Here is a 23,033-nt window from a genome sequence, read left to right as displayed (position 1 = left end):
CTCAGTCACGAACCCGCCCCTGCCGGGTGCGCGGAGCAAGGTAAGTGCTTTGAGTTTATTCTCAGCACCAGAGCCTTGGGACGCCACGTTGCCTCCTGACGCCACGTTACCTGTTCCGCACCGCTGCGAAGCCCCGCCGGGTACGTCCAAAAAACCCGTCCCTTTGGTGCCCCTAGCATGGAGTTTAGAGGCGTGGCTTTCACTGCCCAACCCGTCACGCTGGCTGCACCGGACCATTCGACTCGGTTACGCAATTCAGTTTGCCAGGTCTCCGCCCCCCTTCGTGGGCGTACATTTTTCCGCAGTACACGGCCAACATGCCCATTCCCTGCGTGAAGAAATCGCCTCCCTTCTATTAAAGGACGCGATAGAGCCTGTCCCTCCAACCGAAATGAAGAAGGGTTTCTACAGCCCTTACTTTGTTGTACCCAAGAAAGGCGGTGGCTTACGACCGATCTTGGACCTGCGAGTTTTCAATCGGATCTTGTCCAAACTCCCGTTCAAAATGCTCACCCAGAAACAAATTCTATCTGGCGTCCGGCATCTAGATTGGTTCGCAGCGGTAGACCTGAAGGACGCGTACTTCCACGTCTCAATTTGCCCTCGACATCGACCCTTCCTACGGTTCGCGTTCGACGGCCAGGTGTATCAGTACAAAGTCCTCCCCTTCGGCCTGTCTCTGCCCCCTCGCGTCTTCACGAAAGTTGCAGAGGCAGCTCTTGCCCCGCTCCGAGTAGCCGGCATATGCATACTCAATTACCTCGACGACTGGCTCATACTGGCTCACTCTTGAGAGTTACTATGCGCACACAGAGACCAGGTGCTCAGGCACCTCAGCCGTTTGGGGCTTCAGGTCAACTGGGAAAAGAGCAAGCTCTCCCCGGTCCAGAGCATCTCTTTTCTTGGTCTGGAGTTAGACTCAGTCTCAATGACAGCACGTCTCTCCAACGAGCGTGCTCAGTCAGTGCTGAAATGCCTCGCTTCCTTCAAGCCAGGCGCTGTGGTCCCGCTAAAACGTTTCCAACAGCTCCTGGGGCATATGGCATCCTCCGCAGTGGCCGCACTGCTGGGGTTGATGCATATGAGACCACTTCAGCACTGGCTCCGGACTCGAGTCCCGAGACAAGCATGGCGCCGCGGCACGCACAACGTAAAAGTTACCTCTGCCTGCCGCCAGACCTTCAAACCCAGGACAGACCTTTGCTTTCTAAGGGCTGGAGTACCCTTGCAGCAGGTGTCCCGACGTGTTCTGGTCACAACCGACGCCTACAAATTGGGTTGGGGCGCCGTGTGCAACAGGCGCGCAGCCGCAGGCCGGTAGAACCTAGGCCCGCTGCACTGGCACATCAACTGCCTAGAGCTGCTGGCTGTTTTTCTGGCCCTGCAGAAGTTTCTTCCGTTAATTCGGCACAAACACATCTTAGTCAGGACAGACAGCACCACGGTCATAGCCTACATAAACCGCCAAGGCGGAGTACGCTCCCTCCACATGTCACAGCTCGCCCGTCATCTCCTCCTATGGAGTCAGCAGCGACTGGAGTCACTGCGCACCACACACATCCCCGGCAACCTCAATGTGATGGCGGACGCGCTGTCAAGACAGAGCTTGCCCGGCGGAGAGTGGAGACTCCACCCCCAGTCGGTCCAGCTGATTTGGGACCGGTTCGGCAAGGCCCAGGTAGACCTGTTTGCCTCCCAAGAAACCTCCCACTGCCCGCTCTGGTATACCCAGACAGAGGCTCCCCTCGGGGCAGATGCGCTGGCACACAGCTGGCCCACGGGGCTGCGCAAGTACGCATTTACCCCAGTGAGCCTTCTTGCACAGGTGCTATGCAAGGTCAGGGAGGACGAAGTCAAGTCATTCTGGTAGCCCCCTACTGGCCTACCTTGACTTGGTTTTCAGACCTCACACTCCTCACGACAGCCCCTCCCTGGCGAATTCCCCTGAGGAAGGACCTTCTTTCTCAGAGACGGGGCATGCTCTGGCACCCGCACCCAGACCTCTGGAACCTCCACGTCTGGCCCCTGGACGGGATGCAGAAGATCTAGCCGGTCTACCATCTGCCGTCGTAGATGTAATCAATCAAGCCAGAGCCCCCTCTACCAGGCATCTTTACGCCCTAAAGTGGCGTCTGTTCGCGGACTGGTGTTCTTCCCGAGCCTAAGACCCGCAGAAGTGCGCAGTTAGGTCAGTGCTCGTGTTTCTTCAGGAGAGGCTGGAGAGGAGGATGTCCCCCTCCACCCTCAAGGTGTATGTCGCCGCTATCGCGGCCCACCACAGCACGGTAGATGGAAAGTCTCTTGGTAAGCACGACTTAATCATCAGGTTCCTAAAAGGTGCCCGGAGGATAGCTCCCTCCCGGCCTAACCTGTTCCCCTCCTGGGATCTCTCGGTCGTCCTTACGGGACTCCAGAGACCCCCCTTCGAGCCGCTTGACTCAGTTGGACTCAGGGCCCTCTCTCTCAAGACCGCCCTGCTGATCGTGCTCGCTTCCATCAAGAGGGTCGGGGACCTGCATGCGTTCTCTGTTAGCGACGCTTGCCTGGAGTTCGGTCCGGCGGACACTTTTGTGATCCTAAGACCGCGACCGGGCTATGTGCCCAAGGTTCCTACTACACCCTTCAGGGATCAGGTAGTGAACCTGCAAGCGCTGCCCCGGGAGGAGGCAGATCCAGCCCTTTCACTGTTGTGTCCAGTACGTGCCTTACGTATCTACCTGGACCGCACACAGAGCACTAGACGCTCTGAGCAGCTCTTCGTCTGCTTTGGGGGACAGCAGAAATGGAATGCTGTCTCCAAGCAGAGACTCGCCCACTGGGTTGTCGACGCCATTTCCCTGGCTTATCACACCCAGGCCGTGCCCCCCCCTTTGCAGGTCCGAGCCCACTCCACCAGGAGTGTTGCGTCCTCATGGGCACTGGCTAGGGGCACTGCCCTAGCAGACATTTGTAGAGCAGCGGGCTGGGCAACACCTAACACTTTCGTGAGATTCTACAATCTCTGAGTTGAGTCGGTATCGTCCCGTGTTCTCTCAGGTACCGAGCCCGTAGAACTCGGTGGCACGCCCACGATCTGACCGGGTGAATCGCTTGCATCTAGCGCCCTTCCCCCTAACCAGGGGGAAACAGTGCGCCTTCATTCCAAGGAGATCTCAGGTTTGGGACACTGGTTGATTCCTCCCTAGCCCTCTTGGGTCGCAGTTCAGCGGAGGAACTCGCCGACCCAAGCCACTGCGGGTACCGCAAGCTACCCTGCACTGGTATAGGTGCTCCACAGGTAAGGCCTCCTTCGGACTCCCCCTGTGTGTAACGCCACGGTTCTGTCCCCTCTGGCGAGTGGACTCCCGTGCTTCCCTTAGGCAGCCACGGCTGCCTCGGTTGCCGTGCTGTATGTTCCCCCCTCTATAGGCTGGATCCACCACCGCACCGACTTTTCCACATAGGCCCTAAGTAAGGCCTCTGATGGTTTTGCCACTTAAACTTGCCTCCCCTCTCGGGTAGGCGTGGCCTCCGCAGGTTCTTCTCCACCCTGAATAAGGGCTAAGACCCCCTTCCCTCAATGCGTGTAAGGGCCCCGGCCTAAGTTGCTCTATGCGAGAAACATAGAGAGAAAAGAGGCCCGGCCAGGCTTGGTCCGTTCCCAGGTTGGCGGCCAGCACCTTGTTCCCCCCTCCAGGGTAACGATAAGGAATCGTGATGGCTTGAATGGGGCATTGGGGAAGGGTACGTGCAGCCTGATACAGTTGGTCGTCCTGCACGTAAGAATACCTGCTCGCTCCTGTATCAGCAGTTCACGTACACGGCTCAGCGGGTGGCGCTTTTATAAGTGGACCCCTAGTGTCGCTTCTCTGACACAGCGTGGAGAGAGCGACAGAAGGGGAACGTCTAGGTTACGTACGTAACCTCCGTTCCCTGATGGAGGGAACGAGACGTTGTGTCTCCCCTGCCATGTCGCTGAGCCGAGCCACTGTTGTGGCCGGACCATTTCCGGCTCCTCAGAAAAATCCTGAATGAACTCCCGTATTTGCGCCGCTTAAATACCCGTATGTCCGGGGGCGGGACATGCAAATACTGGTTGCCAACTCTCATTGGCCTTGTTTCAAAGTTCAGAGGTGAATATCGGTGCTCAAGAGAGACCCCTAGTGTCGCTTCTCTGACACAACGTCTCATTCCCTCCATCAGGGAACGGAGGTTACAGGCACTTAACTCCAGGTTGCTCCGGGGAGATTGTCCCTGTAATAAGTGCACTGTAAGTCGCTTTGGATAAAAGCGTCTGCCAAATGCATAAATGTAAATGTAAATGTACTGCACGGCAAATTGGCAGGCCACATTGTTGGCCACCGATTAGGCATTATTATTCTATAAATGTTTCATTAAATGGTCTTTTTGCACTGGGGAGGAAGTTTTGAATTCTAATAGTTACAGTATGTTTCCATTGTAAATCAATGCCTTTTATTTCAAAATGTCAATACTGAATACTGATTTTCCTTCATACAACTCTTTTAACAAGCGTGATGCAACTCATCTGCTTATTTGTATAGACTCCATGACCTGAACTCATATTAAACCAGGCAGTATCACTTGAAGACTGCTTTTATCTATCATTTCAGGGCTCGACAATAAGGGCTGCCCGATGGCCTGGTGCTAGTGTGATAAAGATTCGGGCCAGTTGCTAGAACTGTCACTTGTCCGATCAGGCCAGTGCTGCATTTATAACATCAGCGCAAGCAAACAACAAGTGAAAGAGTACAAAAATTATACAGAGCAAACAAAGTCTTCTAACCGAGAAGCGAGCACAAGTATATTTATCTTGCAAAGATGCACTAATGCATAATATACTGGACGTGTGCACGCACAAAATCGTGCAGACACAGAGTGCACTTTCCTAGCACTGTCCTCGCTCTTTTCCAAGTGTATTAGATGCAACTATTACCAATGTGTAGAAAATAGCAGGAAAAAGCCCCACTTAATGAATTTCGTAGTGGGATTTAACATCTTGTGCAACATTTTAAGTATCCCCACACATTCCGTGTTCACAGTGTGCGAAATCTCAAAATCTTTCATTTTTACATGTTGGTGAAAATTAGTAATCCACACATTGGAACACAAGAAATCAACAGTTTCTTTCTATAGGACTGAAAATCCATGTCTCTCCATTTATATGTTTAATCATCATCTCTCCCCATGCAGCGTAGTCTGTTTAACATGCATGTGCTCTTGTAAAGGGACAGAGCGCTAGTTTTATTCCCACTGTAAAAAAACAAACACATATTCTCTCATTAATCCGCCTTTAGAGATGAAGCGCAGAATGAGACTTTATAAACTTTGTTAAACCCCAGTTTACATGTCTGAAAATCACGAGCTGCTCAATATCCAAAATATAAGTATACATTTAATTAGGCAATGTTTCAAAACTTAAACATTATTTTGACATGATAATGGCGTTTGATATGAAAAGAAACAAGATCACTACGGCTATTAGGCTATTATTATCAGAGCTGTTCAGCTGCAGGGTGTATATTAATATTTGAAACTACTTCATCCTTCATCCTCATAAAACACCTGTTACGTGTCTCATTTCTGGACCATACAGGTGTTTTTGTTCTTTGTATATCAGTCAGTTTGGGTTGTCTGATTTCATGTTATATACACATTGTTAATTCACAGATTAGTCCTAATATCTACCTACTGTATATTACACATCACAACCGATTTAGTAGCAAGTCTGTTCTCTCAGCCAATAATCAAATCTTTAACTCAGTGAATAATCTTTGATCCTTCTTGTGAAAACACTACACATGGGCACATGTTGCATGACAGCATGACTAAATGGTTGACCAAAAACCCATCATCTCCTCCACAGAACTCTTGGCGTAAAAGCACATAAATGGCAGGTCGGCTAAGGTTAATATGATGTATTTATGGATTGATATCTGCAAAGCGCATATATGGGATTACATAAGGCATAAATCATATCTTGCAAATTATAAATGTGATTCAGTTTTGGGGGACATTGTATTTTTTTTCTCCCCTTTATCTCCCCAATTTGGAATTCCCAATGCACTCTTAAGTCCTCATGGTGGCGTAGTGACTTGCCTCAATCTGGGTGGTGGAGGAAGAATCTCAGTTGCCTCCACGTACGAGACCATCAATCCGTGCATCTTATCACGTGGCTTGTTGAGCGCATTACTGCAGAGACATAGCACGCGTGGAGGCTTCACGCTATTCTCCGCGGCATCCACACACAACTCACCACGCACCTCACTGAGAGAGAGAACCACACATTATAGCGACCACAAGGAGGTTACCCCATGTGACTCTCCCCTCCCTAGCAACTGGGCCAATTTGGTCACTTAGGAGACCTGGCTGGAGTCACTCAGCACACCCTGGATTCGAACTCGCTACTCCAGGGGTGGTCGTCAGCTTCTTTACTCTCTGAGCTACCCAGGCCCCTGGGGTACATCGTATTAAAAACATAAGATATGTTAGAAATATTTATCTTTGGACATATTTCTTAAAGCCATGATTGTAAAAACAGCTATTTGTCATTTTTTTTGTTGGGGCCAGTGAAAATCTGAAGCACTGGCCCAACCATGCCAGTAGAAAAAATCCTTAGCATTGTGTCCTGCATTTGTACTTCAAAAGTGATTAATGCAGAAATGTATATGGTTCCAAAAGTGTGACTTTTTTCACAAATCTGTGTGTTGCTCTAGTGAGGTGATGTTCAGAGTGCCTCTTCCTATGGGCCCCTGGCTGAAGGTGAAGAAAGCAGGTGTGACTGAAGTGCTCCTGGAGGAGTTTGTCCTGAAACCTCTTCTGGCCTTAAACTCTGTGAGCCCCACTGCAGAGCTCTATCGACTGAAGAGAAAGATAATGGACAGTCCTGTTAACCGTGAGTACCTGACAATTACAGACAGAATAGCACACTAACATATTAATCCTACTATTTCTGCAGGATATGGATGTATACTGTGCACAATATGCGTATTTTCTGTTTGCATGAAATACCTGGGTGACCTATGACATTTGCCAAAATGTGCAGTGTACAGTACAACAGGGTACACTGCAAGGAATGCAATGTAGCCGACTTGACCTTCCAGTACAAATGAACTTTTTGACTCATAAATTGATTTGACTTGGAAAACTTTTTAAACACAATTAAATTTTGCAATGCAAAATAACCATTTATATTTCCAAGATGACAACTGGACACCAGTCACATGCAAATCCCGTTGATTTTTGACCTGGGTATACTATACTGTGTACTGTGGAGTATTCAGTAAGTGGTTAGCCATTATTTGATTGGACTGCCAAAATTGGATGGCATTTTTGCACAAAGTTTAAAAAAAAATGTTTTTGTTTGTTTTGTTTTCCAAATTGATAACTGGATGCCACTTATGAGAAATACAACTGTCAAATGACAGCAGTGTAGCATACTACTATATGAAATATTTATCAGGAAAAATACTTCTGTAACAAGTAAAGGACAGGCAAGGAGGAGGCGGGAACTGGCTGAACAGTAAACATAATCAGAAACTCATCATAAAACAAACACAGACACATATGCAACGTGACCGCGTGCGCTCTCTGTCGAACTGGTGCCTCCGGATAGTCTTTATCCCCCTCCTGGCTGATTAGCCTGATTCAGAGCCAGCTGTGTGTCCTCCTACAACTAAACGTAACAATTCTCAACAAAATAAAAGTACAGTCACAATAATTTATTTAAATATAATTCAACAAAAGTACTAAAAAACATTTCAAAAAATTATTTCTCAGATGGCCTTGCGGGCCGGGTAAAATGGTCTGGGGGCCTTATATGGCCCTGAGGCCTGATGTTCCCTAACCCTGAGCTAGACTGTAAGGTGTGTGAAAAGTGTCCCACAAGATGTGTGGGGTGAAATGTCACCTGATTATCTGGACAAACTAACAGCTGGAATGCCAAAGATCTGCAAAGCTGTCATTGTTGCACGCTCCTGTGTAGTTCCAGGATGCAGTCGATTGCTCTCCGCTTCTGATGGTCATAAGAGCTGCCTCGTGTGCCTGGGCTGCAATCACAGGCAGCGTTATGCGAGAACATAACCATGACAACTTTGCGGTCGTGGCTTTCTTTCCCTCGTCCAGTCTGAGCCTGACACGCAGATGTCCGCATATGCTTGCCCGGGCCGCCGTGAGCGTGGGGAAACCCTCCGTCCCCCGCTCACCCCTTACGGCTAGATGATTGGTTCCCCGGGTCAGGGCGCCGCTCACAGGCACACCCCACCCTGTTCCTTTCTTCCTGGAGGTGCATGACGAGTTGACGAAGCCTTAGAGGGCACCTTTTACTGCCCGAAACCGGCTACCTCCACTCCTCCACTCTCACTATCCTCAACGGCGGAGAGTCCTAGGAGAGACCACTAGATTCGCGCTCCCTGGATGTTCCTCCTCCCTAGCCCTCTGGTCCGCGAATTCGGCCGAGGAATTCCCCGATACAAAAATTACTCTGTACTGGAACAGGTGCTCCACAGGATGGGCCCTTGTGAATTAATCCCCTACGGGCGGACCAGCAACACCTCCCTCGCAGCAGGTAGGATCTCCCACCATGCTATTCCCACATGTGGCCTGAAAACCCATGTGACATATTTCGCCACTCTTTACCTTCCCCCAGCCTGGGCAGGTGGTGGTCTCCGCTGGGTCTTTTCCCCCTGAAAGAATAGGAGTTGGAAAAGAACGCATTCCCTGATGCATGTGATAGAATTAAGATGGTCCCAGCCGCTTTACATTGAAACATAGAGAGAGAAAAGACGTGGCTGGGCAACCTGCTCCCATGCTTGGCACATCGCTTTGTTCCCCCGTTCGGGGTACCGGGAACCTAAAAAGTTTATGACGATTTTATGGGCCTTTGGAGAAGGGTACATGCAGTCTGACGCAACTGCCTGCCCACACCTGCATCAGCAGTGCACGTACATGGTTCATGGCATGGCGTGATTGAATAGGGACCCCTAGTGTTGCTTCACTCGACACAACATTGCTGAACTGAGCCACTGCTATGGCCGAACCTTATTCTCAGCTCCTCAGTGCAAAACCTGAATGGACAGACATATGATTCCCTCCATTTTATACCTGTATGTCCTGGGTAGGGACATGCAAATTCTGTCTTCCAATTTCTCATTGGCCTTTTCTCAAGTTCAGAGGTAACCGAGACCTTCAAAGAAGTTCCCTAGTGTCCCTTCACTGGACACAACGTCTCGTTCCCTCCATCAGGGAACGGCGGTTACAACAGTATCCTAAACATTTTCATGTGCAACGATTCTGCATTCATCTGTGAGAGAAAGAGAGATAGTAACAATTAAACATAGAAATATTATATTAAAAAAGTTATACACTATACAGCACTAGCTTAACAATATGAATAGTTCTATTGCAAATGTTATTTTATAAAGCAGCATTTCAAAATAGCTGCAAGTCTGACCTTAATTTTCTGAAGCCTATTCATAGCATAAAATGGATTTTACAGTCTGATAACATAAAAGTTTGACCACTCAAATATTCCAGTTATTACCAGCACCGGTTATGGTATGACTCTGCTTTGTACCTCTTCTTGTAACAGTGCTGGCCATCGCTCTTGCAACTCCTCCACATTCACTTGGTTGTTTAAACACAACTTCTGATCTAAGATCAATCTTAATGCTGCTTGAGAAATTTGGATCTCTTGCATTTGGCAACACCAGGCAGGGCTAGGGAGGATATTTAAAAAATATAGCATAAGCTCTGAAATATAGTTAATATTAGTATCTGTTAAGAGATGGAAACCATTCTTACTTATAATTCATAAATGTAACTCATAAATATAACAGCTGACTTTTTATCTAATTGGTCCTGACTAAACCAAAGATAAATGACTTACTGTTATCTTGAGACTTATAATTCCTCTAAACTGCAGTGAAAAGCAATTCAAAATCTCTATCCAACAAAATGAGAGCCATTATCACTAACTGGGAGGAAAAGGGCATTAATTTGCTTTTTCGAACAAGGAAAATGTTAGATTTCAAACTGCACAGGGAATGCAAATACTTTCGTCCATGTAACGATTGCCTTGGGTTAGAAACAGATCAATATTTAAGTCCTTTTCACTGTAATTGTTTTTACATCCTGTCGCTTTCCAATGCATGAGGGGAATCAGTTCATTCAGCCTCTCATGTGACGTAATCAAGTTGGCATATCTGAGTTTGAGTTGGAATTAATTGAATATACTTAGTACTTACAAGTTCATTTGTTGACAACTTTATAAGGAAACCTTTTTTTTTGTTTGTTTTACAGGGTATGTTATTTTGAAACGCCCATGTGGCTTTAGAAGGACAATTGTAACAACTCAAAAGTCAGAATAAATACTCATATACAGGTTCTGTACTGGACCATTAATTTGGTGTGGGCATCAGCAACCAAGAAAAACGCTTCACTGCCCCATGCTTGGTTCAATTATATATAACAATCTTTATTTATACAAAAAGGTCTTAAATCTAAAACACTGTAGGGAGCAGCAGGTTAAGAACCATCATAATACATGCATGAGATGTTAAGAGCCTTAAATTGTTTAGATGTTCAACCATAAACTTACAGGCTTTTAAACTGCAAACACGTCAACATACCAATTAATATTCAGCAAAGGCTTCAAAGCCCTTCTATCCCGCATGCATTAAATTCATGATTCATGTAAACACCCAATACACAGCAATTCAGTACATATCCAACACACACAAATTCATAAATACCTCATAATAAATACACACCAAAACAGAAGTACATACCATGGATACCAATCAGGCTAAATACATAACTGTCGTCAATTAGCTACAGTAGAGAAGGCATGGAAATTAGGAAAATAATCTGCCCTCATACCCCCACTGAATCACACACACACACAAATTACAAGCGCCGGGGGCCACTGGTTAATACTCCCAACCAGACCCTGCACCCCGGCAAAACTAAATTCCAACCAGTCAAAACATTAATTAATAAATTTAAAATACCTTAAATCCGGACTGCTGGCCTCCTTACCTGCTACCGGACATGAGGTACCTTGCTCAGAGAAACATCAAGGACGGCCGCACCCAAAATCACTCCGACATCCAATTGTCCCTCCCAAATTACTTACATGCACGCAATATGACAATAAATGACCCACGTCCCGGCACGGCAGCGCTAGGTTTGGAGCTCAACAGTACCGTACACAAAAAACCCCTCCACACACAAGAAACATACCAGCTTTATAACTTAGAGCACATTAAACAAATGACTAACAGGTGTGCGGTCCCATTCACCACCCAATGAAACCGGGTGGAAACGCTACAAATACATGGTCCCTCTTATTTATATTCAACAGCTTACACAATGGGGCAGCCATTTTAAGGGTAGCAAAATCTGATGAGACTGGAGGATTAACTGTTTGTTTGGCCTGTGCTGGTCAAGCAAGTCTCTTGGATTTACTTTTGGATTCATTTTGTGGATTACATGAAAAGGACTGTTTGCAAGAGAAGACATTTTGTTTTTTCCTTTTCTTATTGTTGGCCAACAAGCCATACTGAGTACCATGTAAGCATTCTGGATAATAGTTTTTTCCTTGGGGAAACATGTTGGGACATACTTTGGAAGTGTTTTTTGGACTGTTTAACAGAGAACTAATTGTGTGAACTCATTAGAGTAACTTTTTTGTGACTTGTGTTTGAATATTTCTGTTCTCTTACGAGAGGTTCTCTCGTATTGCTTAAGCTAGCTTACGCTACTGGAAAGATTCATCTTTTCTGAGATATTGAAGCCAAAAAATTATCCTTAATTTTGTATCATTTGTCAACGCAGTGCAGCAACTTCAGACCTTGAGCGGGCTAGCTAGCGAGCTCATTGGTTGCTCTGCGGCAACTTGCTGCAGCCTATAGACGAACTTGCGTGAACTCGCTCCAATGAGAGCGCCAGCGCTCACTGTCCCAAAGCCCGCCAGAATGGCCATGGCTAGGGTGCATATAAGCGCAGTTCGTAGGCTGGAACCCTGATTTTCATCTCTTCAGCGAAGCTCTTCGCATCTCTGAAACTGCAAGAAGCCGCGTCGCCGTTCGAGGGGCATCAAGCAAGCTTGGACAGCGCTCGAAGATGCCGGCCGCCGCCAACTTCAGCCATCCTGCGAGCTACGCCATCCGGCGACGTATCCTTTTAAAGCAAACTAGTTCCTCAGTGAACTTCACAAAAGAGCACGAGCATCTTTTTAAAGATGCCTCGCACCTGCGGTTCATGCCGCACCCCTCTCAGCGCCGGAGACCGCCACATCATCTGCGCTCTCTGCCTGGGACTGGGCACTGCTGCCACCTCGGAGAGCGAGACGGAGGACAAGTGCTGCTGTTCCATCATGGCTTCGGACAGCGAGGAGTGGTCACAAGCCTCCTCATCGGCCCAGGAATCCAGCAGGACCCGCGACGGAGTCGAAGGGGAACTGATACGCCTCCTCGGGAATGGGATGAGAAAGGCAGGCACCCAGAGGCTGTTACAGATCTAAGGAGCGCGACGGACCTCGCCCTTCATGCCACCAAAGCTGCAGCTCAAGTCCTAGGGAAGTGCATGGCCTCGCTGACTGTAACCGAGAGACACCTGTGGCTAACGCTAGCCGACATGGGAGAAGCTGAGCGCTCCACGTTCCTCAACGCGCCGCTCTCTCCGTCCGGTCTCTTCGGTTCCGCGGTAAGTGGCATTGTTGACCGTTTTTCGGAAGTCCAGAAAGCCACCCAAGCCATGAATCTCTTCCTGCCTCGCTAGCTCCTCTGCAGGCCACCCACGTAACCAGCCTCCTGCACGAGCATCTTCACAGCGCCCAGCTCAACAAAGCCAGACTTCCCAGCGTCGACAGGGCGGCCGCCCCAGATCGCGCTCAGACAGCCGCCGCAGACCGCCGCCCCCCCGCGGGCCTCGGCCTAAGATTGCGCTGAAACCTGAACAACCGAAGTCCTCCTAGCTTTGTTGAAAAAACGACGGCTCAGTCCCGCCGTGGCCGGACCACCGTCAAAGCTTCGCCCCCTGTCAGTCCCCTTCTCTCAGGTTACTACAGTGGTGAATTCAGCAGCCAACAAGCCGGTGTTACTACCCGCTTGCCTGCACTCAAACGCCATTTTCACGGCGACACAAAAAGATCTAGTAAAGAGCAAACATGTCTTATGTGTAGAAAATGTGCCCACAATCCAGTGTTCACCCCTACACACAAGCATTACACTTCCCGTGTCCCTATCAGAGAGCAAACATGTCTTATGTGTAGAAAATGTGCCCACAATCCAGTGTTCACCCCTACACACAAGCATTACACTTCCCGTGTTCCTATCAGAGCACACTCACATAAAGCGGGCACAGCCCGCTCGAGTGTTAGAGTCAATAAACGCGCCCACGAGCCCGTGCGCGTGTCCCCTTTCTACCCGCTCTGTCACACGGCCAGCAAACACCTCTCTATGTGTAAGTCCTGTGCCCGTGACTATGCTCGCGCATCACTTAACAGATGTGACTCTTTCCCCATTCATCTCAATCGGGAAGTCACTCACAGAACAGCATGTCCCTGCTGTCTGCGAGCAGTCATGCATAAGCACAATAAGCGCGCTCACACATTCTGTTCAGCCCGCTGTGTACGGCAATCAGGGCGACTCGGCCATTCACCCTCTAGCGTTACGCTTCAAAGCGTGGGAAGCTATCCCAGGGATATGCAAATGGGTGTTAAGCACAATAAAACAGGGCTATTTGCTACAGTTCGATCGCCGCCCTCCCGCTTCAGGGCGCGGCTCGAAACTACTGTGAACACGGAAGCAGCCTGCATGCTTCGTTCAGAAATAGCAAACCTTCTGTGCAAAAGGGCCATAGAGAGTGTGCCGCCTTCACTGAGCGAGTCGGGGTTTTACAGCCATTATTTTCTTGTCCCCAAGAAAGACGGCGGCCTCAGACCAATATTAGATCTCAGGGTTTTGAACAAGGTACTTGCAAAAAGACCGTTCAAAATGCTTACAATCAGGAAACTCCTCGCGCATGTGCACCAGGGGGACTGGTTTATTTCTCTCGATCTGAAAGATGCCTATTTTCAGATTCAGATAAATCCCGTCACAGGCCATTCTTGAGATTCGCCTTCGATGGTCAGGTTTATCAATACACCGTCCTTCCGTTCGGCCTGTCCTTAGCACCCCGTACTTTCAAGAAGTGCATGGATGCTGCGCTCGCACCCCTGCGGAGTCAGGACTTGCGAATTCTGAACTATTTGGACGATTGGCTGATTTTGGCACAGTCACATACGGAGCTTCTTTCTCACAGGACAGTTCTCCTCAGTCATCTGAACAGTCTGGGTCTTGCAGTCAATTGGACCAAGAGCTCACTACAGCCCAGTCAGGCAATTTCCTTCCTTGGAATAGAACTAGACTCTGTGGCAATGACGGCTCGCTTATCTACACGGCGCGTGCGAAAAAATTTCAGAGAGTGTTAGGTTACATGGCCTCAGCCGCAGCAGTACTTCAGCTGGGTTTACTGTGCATGCGCCCGCTTCAGCATTGGCTAAACACCCGCGCGTCTCGCCGTGCGTGGGCCACAGGCCGCCAGCCGATCAGAGTGACTTAGACCTGTATATCAGCTCTGCAGCCTTGGACGGTGGCCGAATGGTATCAGCGGGGAGTGATGATGGGAGCTGTATCTCGCCGAAAAGTCATCTCGACAGACGCGTCCAACACGGGTTGGGGCGCGGTCTGCGAGGGCTCACCGGTTTTCGGCCTATGGTCAGTTCAGGAAAAGCTCCTTCACATAAATTGTCTGGAAATGATAGCGGTCGAGTATGCGCTCGTGCGCTTCCTCACAGTCATTCAGGGTCACCACGTCCTGGTCCGTTCGGACAACAGATCTGTGGTATCCTATCTAAACCGTCAGGGCATTGTCAGATCCAGGAACCTCTTCCATCTGACAAAACGCATACTAAGTTGGTCCCAGGGCCACCTGCGCTCGCTGAGGGCGACGCATGTGCCAGGCCACCTGAACGACGGCCCAGACAGACTGTCCAGAGACAATGTTCCCCCAGGGAAATGGTCCCTGCACGCTCAAACAGTCCAGAAATTATGGCAAATATTCGGCAGAGCAGAGATAGACCTCTTCGCGTCAGAAGAGAACTCTCACTGCCCAGTATTTTTCTCGAAAAGCGAGGACGCGCTGGCCCAGGACTGGCCCAACCGCCCGCTTTACGCCTTCCCTCCCGTCTCGCTATTGCCACAGGTAATGCAGAGGATCAGGGAAGCAGCGTCACTCGGTGCTCCTCATAGCCCCGCGCTGGGAGAATCAGACATGGTTCCCGGAGCTTACGCAGCTGTCACTGACAGCCCCGTGGCCCATCCCAGTGAGAGCAGATCTCCTCTCTCAAGCTCGCGGCACAATCTGGCATCCCCACCCAGAGCGCTGGGCGCTGCATGCGTGGGTGATCAATGACTACCCGTCGCTTTGCCAGAAGGAGTAATGAACACTATCATACACGCTAGAGCCCCTTCCACGAGAAGACTCTATGCGTCCAAATGGTCGGTGTTTTCAAAATGGTGCACCGACAGAGACCTGGACCCACGGACATGTGGGGTGTCGTCACTGCTCGTGTTTTTACAAGAGCTGTTGGATAAGGGCAGATCCCCATCCACGCTCAGTGTACGTGGCGGCTGTCGCGGCGTTCACCGAACCCCTGCATGGCCAGTCACGGGGAAAAAACGAGCTGGTCATCCGTTTCCTCAGGGGAGCTAGAAGGATGAACCCCCCGCGCCCCACATCGGTTCCTATCTGGGATCTTTCTGTAGTTCTCGAAGCTATGAAAGCCCCCCCTTTCGAACCACTTGAATCCGTGGATTTGAAATACCTTTCACTCAAAACCATTTTTCTGACTGCCCTGTCATCAGTTAAACGTGTGGGAGACCTTCACGTGCTGTCTGTCAGCGCTGCGTGTATGGAGTTTGGACCAAGTGACTCCAAGGTCATTTTAAAGCCTAGACATGGCTATGTCCCCAAGGTGATCGGTACTCCTTTCAGAGCACAGATTATTTCCCTATCGGCTCTGCCAGCATCCGATAGCGAACGCGACACACATCTGGAATCTCCTTTCCACCTTTGTCAGATTTTACAATCTGGAAGTGTCCGCTCTGCAGGCAAAACTACTAGCGGTTTAATACGCTACAGCTCCCCTGGTGAGCTGCACTAATGGGACACATTCCACACAGACCGGCACCGCCGCTCTGTTTTTCCCTTCCTACTATGTGCTTATGTATCACACACACACTGACCCGCACTCTTGCCGGCCAAATATTATTTCCCCACTCACAAGGGCTCCTCCGGGTCCCCCCACCCCCCTGGGGCTCATGCAGTGGATGCTTGGCGCGCACGGCGTTGACAAAGGGTTCCCGTAGCGTAAGCTAGCTTACGCAATACGAGAGAACCTCTCGTAAGAGAACGTCTCCGTTACCTACGTAACCTCGGTTCTCTCTAGATGAGGGACAAATGATACAAAATTAAGGATAATTTTTTGGCTTCAATATCTCAGAAAAGATTAATCTTTCCCGTAGCGTAAGCTAGCTTACGCAATACTCGTTCCCTCATCTAGAGAGAACCGAGGTTACGTGGGTAACCGAGATGTTTTACAATATATCTGATTCTTTCATTTTACTGCTGCCTCTTGTTGAATTTGAGTTTAATTTCAAACCATTGAACTGATTGCATTATTTCACAATTCTCAAATCACTTTATTGTCACTCAACCAAATACATATGGCTGCAACAGTGGGTGAAAGTCTTAGGTGCAGTTCCGAGCAACTTAGCAGTCATGACAGTGATGATACATAAAATGTTTTACAATAAACATCAGATTTACAAAAAACAATTTGCATACAGTGCATCTGGATGCACTGTATTTAATATACACGTAATTATACGATATACAAATAATAATATACAATGTACAGTATACATTACACACAATATAGGACACACATACACAATAAAAATAGAATAGTATATATACAATAAAAATAGTATATGTAAAATATACAGTAGGTTGTATTGTGCTGTATTGACATTCAGGCTGTTGGTTGATGGTCAGTTTCCAGTGTGTTGTTAAGAGAGAATATAATTTATGACAGTCCAGTGTAAGATTCATAAAGTGCGGTGCGATTTATTTTGATCGTGAGAAATCAAGTGTTCAAAAGTCTGATTGCTTGGGGGAAGAAGCTGTCATGGAGTCAGCTGGTGTGGGTCCTGATGCTTTGATTCTGCCTGCCTGATGGAAGCAGTGAGAGCAGCTCGTGGCTCGGGTGGCTGGAGTCTCTGATGATCCTCTGAGCTTTCTTCACAAACTGCCTGGTATAGATGTCCTGGAGGGAGGGCAGATCACCTCTGATGATGTGTCTGGCAGTTCGCACCACCATTTGCAGGGCTTTGCGATTGAGGGCAGCGCTGTTGCCATACCAGGCAGTGATGCAGCAAGTTAAGATGCTCTCTACAGTGCTGGTGTTGAACCGTGTGAGGATGTGGTGGTTCATTCCAAAGTTCCTCAGCTGTCTCAGGAAGAAGAGGTGCTGGTGAGCCTTCTTCACAATGGCCTCAGTGTGGATGGACCATGTGAGTTCCTCAGTGATGTGGATACAGAGGAACTTGAAGCTGTTGACTCTCCACTGGTGCTCCATTGATGGTAATGGGGCTGTGTTTTCTGTCTTTTCTCCTGAAGTTTGCACCTCCTCCCTGTAGGCTGTTTTATCATTGTCAGTGATCAAACCTACCACCGTCGTATCATCAGCAAACTTAATGATGACATTGGAGCTATGTGTTGCCACACAGTCATGTGTGTACAGGGAATACATGAGTGGGCTGATAACACAGCCCTGCGGGGCTCCAGTGTTGAGGGTCAGTGATGAGATGTTGCTGCCCATTCTAACCATCTGGCATCTGAATGACAGGAAGTCCAGGATCCAGCAGCACAACAAGTTGTTTAAGCCCAGAGTTTCTCATCAAGCTTGGAGGGCACTATGGTGTTGAATGCTGAGCTGTAGTCTACAAACAGCATTCTCACCTATGCGTTACATTTTTCTAGGTGGGAAAGAGCAGTGTGTAGTGTAGATGCAATTGCATCATCAGTGGAACGGTTGTTGCGGTAAGCACACTGCAGTGGGTCCAGTGAGGTAGGCAGCACAGAGCAGATGTAATCTCTGATTAGTCTCTCAAAGCATTTGCTGATGATGGTGGTCAGAGCAACAGGATGCCAGTCATTTAAGCAAGTGATTTTGGATCGCTTTAGTACAGGCACAATGGTGGATGTTGTAAAGCACAGATGTACACACTGTGATAATGACCGCTGTGAATTCCCTCGGTAGCCAGAATGGTCAACACAGAAGCATGAGAAATTCCACATCAGGGGAGCAGAAAGACTTGATAGAATGTACGTTCCTCTGATCATACTAGGATTTGTTGATTATAAAACATACACCACCTCCTCTGCTTTTATCTGAGAGCTCTTTCGCTCTATCTGCTCCGTGCACTGAGTACCCCATGGGTACGATGACTGAGTCTGGAATCTGAGTCTGGTTTTCAGTGTGCTATTGCAGAACAAATGTCCAAAAGTGTTTGTCTATCGTAGACATTAAGGCAGACAACATCCAAGACAAAAAAAAAATAATTGTAGACAAAACAAACAAAAAACTGTAACATTGAGTCAGAGCTCGCAACGCAGCAGCCTGATGAAGGTGGTACCAGATGCCCTATCAAGATCTGTCCAGAACAAAGCCATCTTAGCTGTGAGTTTTGTAAAGAAGTCCACAACATGGAACTTTGATCTGCCTACTACTCTGGCTGAAATATCTGTAGCCCAAAGCAAAGATGACAATGAAAATTATGGAATAAACTGGGACTAGGGATGACAAAGGTAACCACATTTGGTGGGAGATCCAGCAGTGTGTCTTGTAACGAGTGGTTCCATATGCTGTTGGTGCAAAGTACCAACTTGTTGTGTCCCTTACATTAACTTTCATTGATTACTTCCACAACCCCTAAGGAGCCCATCTGGGAAGGATGAAGACACTCTTAAAGATCTTGGAGATTGGGTGGTGGCCAGGTGTATGCAGAGATGTGTGGAAACATGTCAAAGAATGTTACACATACTGTACATTTCAATGTACAATTTTAAGTGGGAGATCTTGTCTGGGTCCAGGCACATCCTCTGTCCAAAACTTCTGGTAATTGTTTTTATCCAAGCTAGAGGAAACCTGTTTTTTTTTTTTTTTAAGTTAACAGGGACTCTTATTTTGAAATGCCTATGTGGCTTTTGAAGGAAAATGGGGCAGCCATTTGAGGGATTGCAAAAAATCTAATGAGACTGGAGTATTACAAGTTTGTGTGGGGCCTGCTGCCAATCAAACAAACCTTCCTTTCTTGGATTTATTTTGGATTCATTTAGTGGATTACATGAAAAGGACTGTTTCCAAGAGAAGATGTTTTTGGTGAGACTGTGGTTTTTTTTATTTTTTTTTATTTTTTTTTTATTGTTGGCCAACAAGCCATTCTGATGACCAGGTATGCATTCTGGATAATTTTTTTTTTCCTTTGGGAAAGTTGTTGGGAAAACTGAGGGTTTTTGTTTGTTTAGCAGATAGCTAATTGTGTGGACTTGTTTTTGAATGACTTTATTTGTGACTTGTGTTTGATATATTTCTGTTTAACAATATATCTGATTATTTAATTTTTCTGCAGCATCATTTGTTCTATTGAGTTTAATATCAAACCATTGAACTAACTGCACTATTTCAGAATTCCCAATCCTTGGAGTAACAGTTGTATATCTCAATAAGCAGAAATCAATTTGTCACAATGTGATATAAACAGAAGTTCAGCTCAATTTATTTCAAGAGAACGCCTTTCAAAAGTTTCATTGGTTTTGATTTCATTTGAATATGCCAGCACACTTGTGTCACTTGAATATATCCCCTCATGGATCAATAAATCCAATTAATTATAATTCTTTAAAGCATACTAATAGAGTATAAAACGTAATGCTCTTAAGCAATTTTTTAAAAGTGTGCTTAAGTCTGTTAGGAAACGTATTCCTGAAATTACTGTACACTTAATTATTCGGTAGGAATTTTTTTTTTTTTTACAGTATTGTTCTATATTTACATACTATATAATTACAACAACAACAGTTATTACTTGGTACTAACTCTAAACCTAACCCTAACCTTAACCCATATTAAGTACATGTCGTGACCTAACATTACTCAGTACTTCCTTGGGTAAGTACACTAAGTATACTGAAGTACATGTGCTGTAAAATAAAATCCAACAAATTATTCTTTTAATTAATTTCAATTATATTACCTGTACGTCAGTGGTGGGCCGTGTAGTTTACACCTAAGCCTTCAGTGCTATTCTCCCGCAATTAAACCGCCTTCGAATAATCTCACCATGACACTAGAGCTATAGGCTATTCAATAGCCACTAGTGTCATTCGATGTAACCACCCCATAACCGCTATATTAATTTTAATTGTGGGAGGATACCATCAAACCATCAAGGATGTACCACTACTACACAGTATGACAGGATGCTGCATCACAAATAGCCATCACATAGCCTATATCAATGTAATTTCCGAAGAAATAAGAACAAATTCACAACAACCAGTCACATTTACTCATACAACCACCAAGCAAGCAAAAATGCCATAAAACACAAATAACACAATCAGGATTCAACAAGCTTCCCAGATTCCAGCCAAGCAGCTGGCCTAAATGCACATGCCACACTCACACGCACATACAGGCCACTGAATCTGAACATCATTCACACCAGCAGCGATGATCTAATGCAAGCAATAATAATAATAATAATAAATACCTAGTAACAGGCCCATAGCCAGGATGAAATCTGTCTGTCTATCAATCTCCTCCACTGTGTTTCAGTACTATGGACAGCGCACCTACAACACTACGACTTTACAGCCCGGCTAGTAAAGATACATAAAAATCCATAAAACTTACCAAAGCTGCTCATCATTTGAAGACAAAGTCCATCCTCCTTTCTTTCTTCAACCAAGTTCATTGAGACGGTTGTACAGTACATCGGTGCATTTCAGTTCCAATAAAAGGTCCTCCTCGATTGCCATGGAGGCCAGTGCTGACAGTCGAGCCTGCCCAGTCTTATTTCTTGAATAAGTTTTAATGCATTTTAGAGCTGAAAATGTCCGCTCACAGTTGAAGTAAATATTGGGATGGTCACCGGCAAACATGCCAATGCGTAAAGTTGATGCATGCTCCCGCATAGATCTTTCTGCTGAAAGCGAGGAGGTCACAAGGGCTTTTTCCTTCAAAATCAGTCATGGCATACATTACAGTCAGTTCTGTTTTAAGCCGGGGCGGGTCGAAGAGAGTTCCGTGGCTCTATGTTAAGATGGAGAAGGCCACATCCGGGAATTGATTCTGGTATGTCTGAAACTGCTGAGGGTTGAGGCGGAAGAGAAACATGACTTTCTCCTGGTCTTTAAACTGGTTCTTTATCTGGGCAATGATGTTGTCCAAAATGTGGAGTTTCTGGTACCTTACGCAAATGTCCCCCTGTGCTTGGCCTCTCCGTGTGCTTGGCGCACCTGTTTCACGCACAGTAGATTCATAAATCTCACCAAATTGCCCTCTCTTTCTCTCTCTCTCTCTCTCGCTCTCTCTCAATATTGTCACAAAACTTGTCCATTCTTGCCAGACAGAATTGCACATAAAGTGTTTTGTTCTGCAGTTTTCCAAAAAGCTCATCCGAATACTCAAAATCACATGAAATGTGGAAAGCAAAAAACAAATTTCAAAATCATCCAGATATGTGCACTGTATCTGTTAGCACAGCGCACAGAATCCTAGTTGTACTCATCATGGTGTTCTAATATGTGCTGAAATAGCTCCTTTAGGGCAACTCTCTTCTCAAAGACTGTGCTGACCAATCTAGAACTATATTGCAACCTTGTTAGTTCCACACGATGCTGGCAGATATCATCAAGCAGCTGCGTATGTGTAGGGGATCTGGAAAAAAACGCAGCTAGGCCACTGAAATGTGCAAAAAAGATCCTACATTCTTTAAGCTTCGATGCTCCTTGAGTCAGTACTAAATTAAGTCGATGTGGATAGCACTGTATAAATAAAGCCATAGGAGCCCTCACCTTAACTTTAGCCTGCACCCCATTTAGTCCAGATGCCATGATGGTAGCGCCATCAAAGCACTGTACCACAACTTTATCCAGGCATTTGTGTTCCTCCAGGAATCAGATAATGAGAGCAGCAATGTCATCAGCCCGCTTGCCACTCCTTAACATTGTCAAATTTGACAAACCTCTCCTTTACACCAGTGTCTGTCACATAATGGAGCACCAGTGCCAGCTGGGCTGCAGTACTCACATCTATAGCTTCATCCACCATAACTGTGACAAAAGGTGCTCAATTGATCTCCCTTTTTATCTCTTCTCCCATCACTTCAGCTATAGTACTAATCGGGTCATTTTGTATTTAGCCTGAAGTCCCAGTAAACACTTTGTTTGTGGAAAGGTGGTAATGCAAATCTTTGTCGTGCTCGGTCAGAAAGGAAATAAGCTCAAAATAGTTACCCCTAATTGTGAACTCCTTGCTTTCATCGTGTTTCCTAAATGAGAGCTCCTGTTTACATAGAAAGATGACACAATCGATCAGTCTTTTCAGTATTTCCCTGTTTTCAATAGCACTGTCGCTTGCAAGTGTCCTGCTGTGTTTTGATGTCTCATTGCGGCTTTGGTTAGGCAATTCAGGTTTGCAAAACCAGTGTGGCTCCAAACAACATATCGGTCAGTTGCAAATAAGAGGCATTCCCAGCAATACAATTTGCAATGTTCATTCGACGCTGTAAGCCAGGTGTATGATCGTAGTTTTTCGTAGTTGGTCGATTGAAAGTGCCGCACAAATCCTTTCCCTAGCTGGGACTGGCCTGCTTGCTGCAGGGTTAGTCGACCCTTTCTCACAATTTCCAGCTTTTCTTGAA

General features: G+C 46.9%; 1 protein-coding gene across 1 annotated transcript in view; it reads left to right on the top strand.

The window, feature by feature from the left end:
• The window catches only part of LOC127645497 (uncharacterized), a 52,022-nt gene that overhangs the window by 21,961 nt on the left and 7,028 nt on the right, over positions 1 to 23,033 (top strand). Inside the window, exon 20 of the mRNA XM_052129137.1 lies at positions 6,714 to 6,892. Coding sequence (XP_051985097.1) covers positions 6,714 to 6,892 — 179 coding nt within the window. The remainder of the gene's footprint in view (positions 1 to 6,713; positions 6,893 to 23,033) is intronic.

This window comes from Xyrauchen texanus, chromosome 6 (assembly GCF_025860055.1).
Source record: "Xyrauchen texanus isolate HMW12.3.18 chromosome 6, RBS_HiC_50CHRs, whole genome shotgun sequence".
In the NCBI taxonomy this organism is placed as follows: Eukaryota; Metazoa; Chordata; class Actinopteri; order Cypriniformes; family Catostomidae; genus Xyrauchen; species Xyrauchen texanus.
Note: the sequence above shows the minus strand (reverse complement) of the source record. Positions and strands in the feature narration are given on the sequence as shown.